This window comes from Dipodomys ordii, unplaced genomic scaffold (genome assembly GCF_000151885.1).
Source record: "Dipodomys ordii isolate 6190 unplaced genomic scaffold, Dord_2.0 Scaffold378, whole genome shotgun sequence".
NCBI lineage: Eukaryota > Metazoa > Chordata > Mammalia > Rodentia > Heteromyidae > Dipodomys > Dipodomys ordii.
Genome location: NW_012267594.1, coordinates 22340 through 23163, shown reverse-complemented (window position 1 = coordinate 23163; position 824 = coordinate 22340). Strand labels below are relative to the sequence as shown.

General features: G+C 48.8%; 1 protein-coding gene across 1 annotated transcript in view; it reads left to right on the top strand.

Annotated features, from left to right (window-relative positions):
* The window catches only part of Gimap8 (GTPase, IMAP family member 8), an 8003-nt gene extending 7504 nt beyond the window's left edge, over positions 1-499 (top strand). Inside the window, exon 5 of the mRNA XM_013036711.1 lies at positions 2-499. Coding sequence (XP_012892165.1) covers positions 2-480 — 479 coding nt within the window. The 3' untranslated portion in view covers positions 481-499. The remainder of the gene's footprint in view (position 1) is intronic.
* Positions 500-824: the final 325 nt, after the last annotated feature.

Sequence of the window (824 nt, the reverse complement as noted above, 5' to 3'; positions counted from 1 at the left end):
GTTGTGGTTGTGGACACGCCGCTGTTCACCCAGATTCCTGGTGTGGAGAAAGATCCATCCTGGTTAGACAAGGAGGTGGGACGCTGTTGGGCTCTTTGTGAAGAAGGAACTAAGATTCTTGTCCTGGTGCTCCAGCTGGGGCGGTTCACCAAGGCGGACGAGGCAGCGGTGGCGCAGCTGGAAGCCATCTTTGGGAGTGATGTCCTGCAGTACACCATCCTGCTTTTCACTCGGAAAGAGGACCTCGGGAGCGAGACGTTTGAAGATTACATCCAGAAGACAAATAACAAAGGCCTGAAGAAAATAGTTAAAAAGTGTAGGAGGCGAGTGTGTGCTTTTAATAACAGACAGACTGACCGATCCCAGGACACCCAGGTGAACGATCTTTTGAAAATGGCCAATGAGCTGAAAAAAAGCCATGATGAGCAAGGGTATCCCTATCCATTGGAGAAAGTCAGACAGTATATTAAAAATGCCTAGGTAAAGAGTGGTTGCAGACAGTTTTAGCTGGAAGGCCTGAGGTCTGGGGAAGCTCAGAACATTGTCTGCTCGTGAGGAGGGGTTGGCAGGTTGGCTTCAATGGTAGGAAGGTGTGCGGCTCTGAAGGCTACAGAGGCAAACACATCTCACCTTGCGATGCTGTGGCTATTTTAGGTAAATAAATGGCTGGACTATAGCCAGCTATATTAGAGTCGAATCACAAAAATCCCTCAGTAATGTATCAGTGTAGGAAAGATGGAGTTAGAAGGGCACTTTGTGTAAGTTCCACGTCAGCATGGGGCCAGAATAAAGACAGTTTCACTCTGGATGCTGGTGGCTCACGC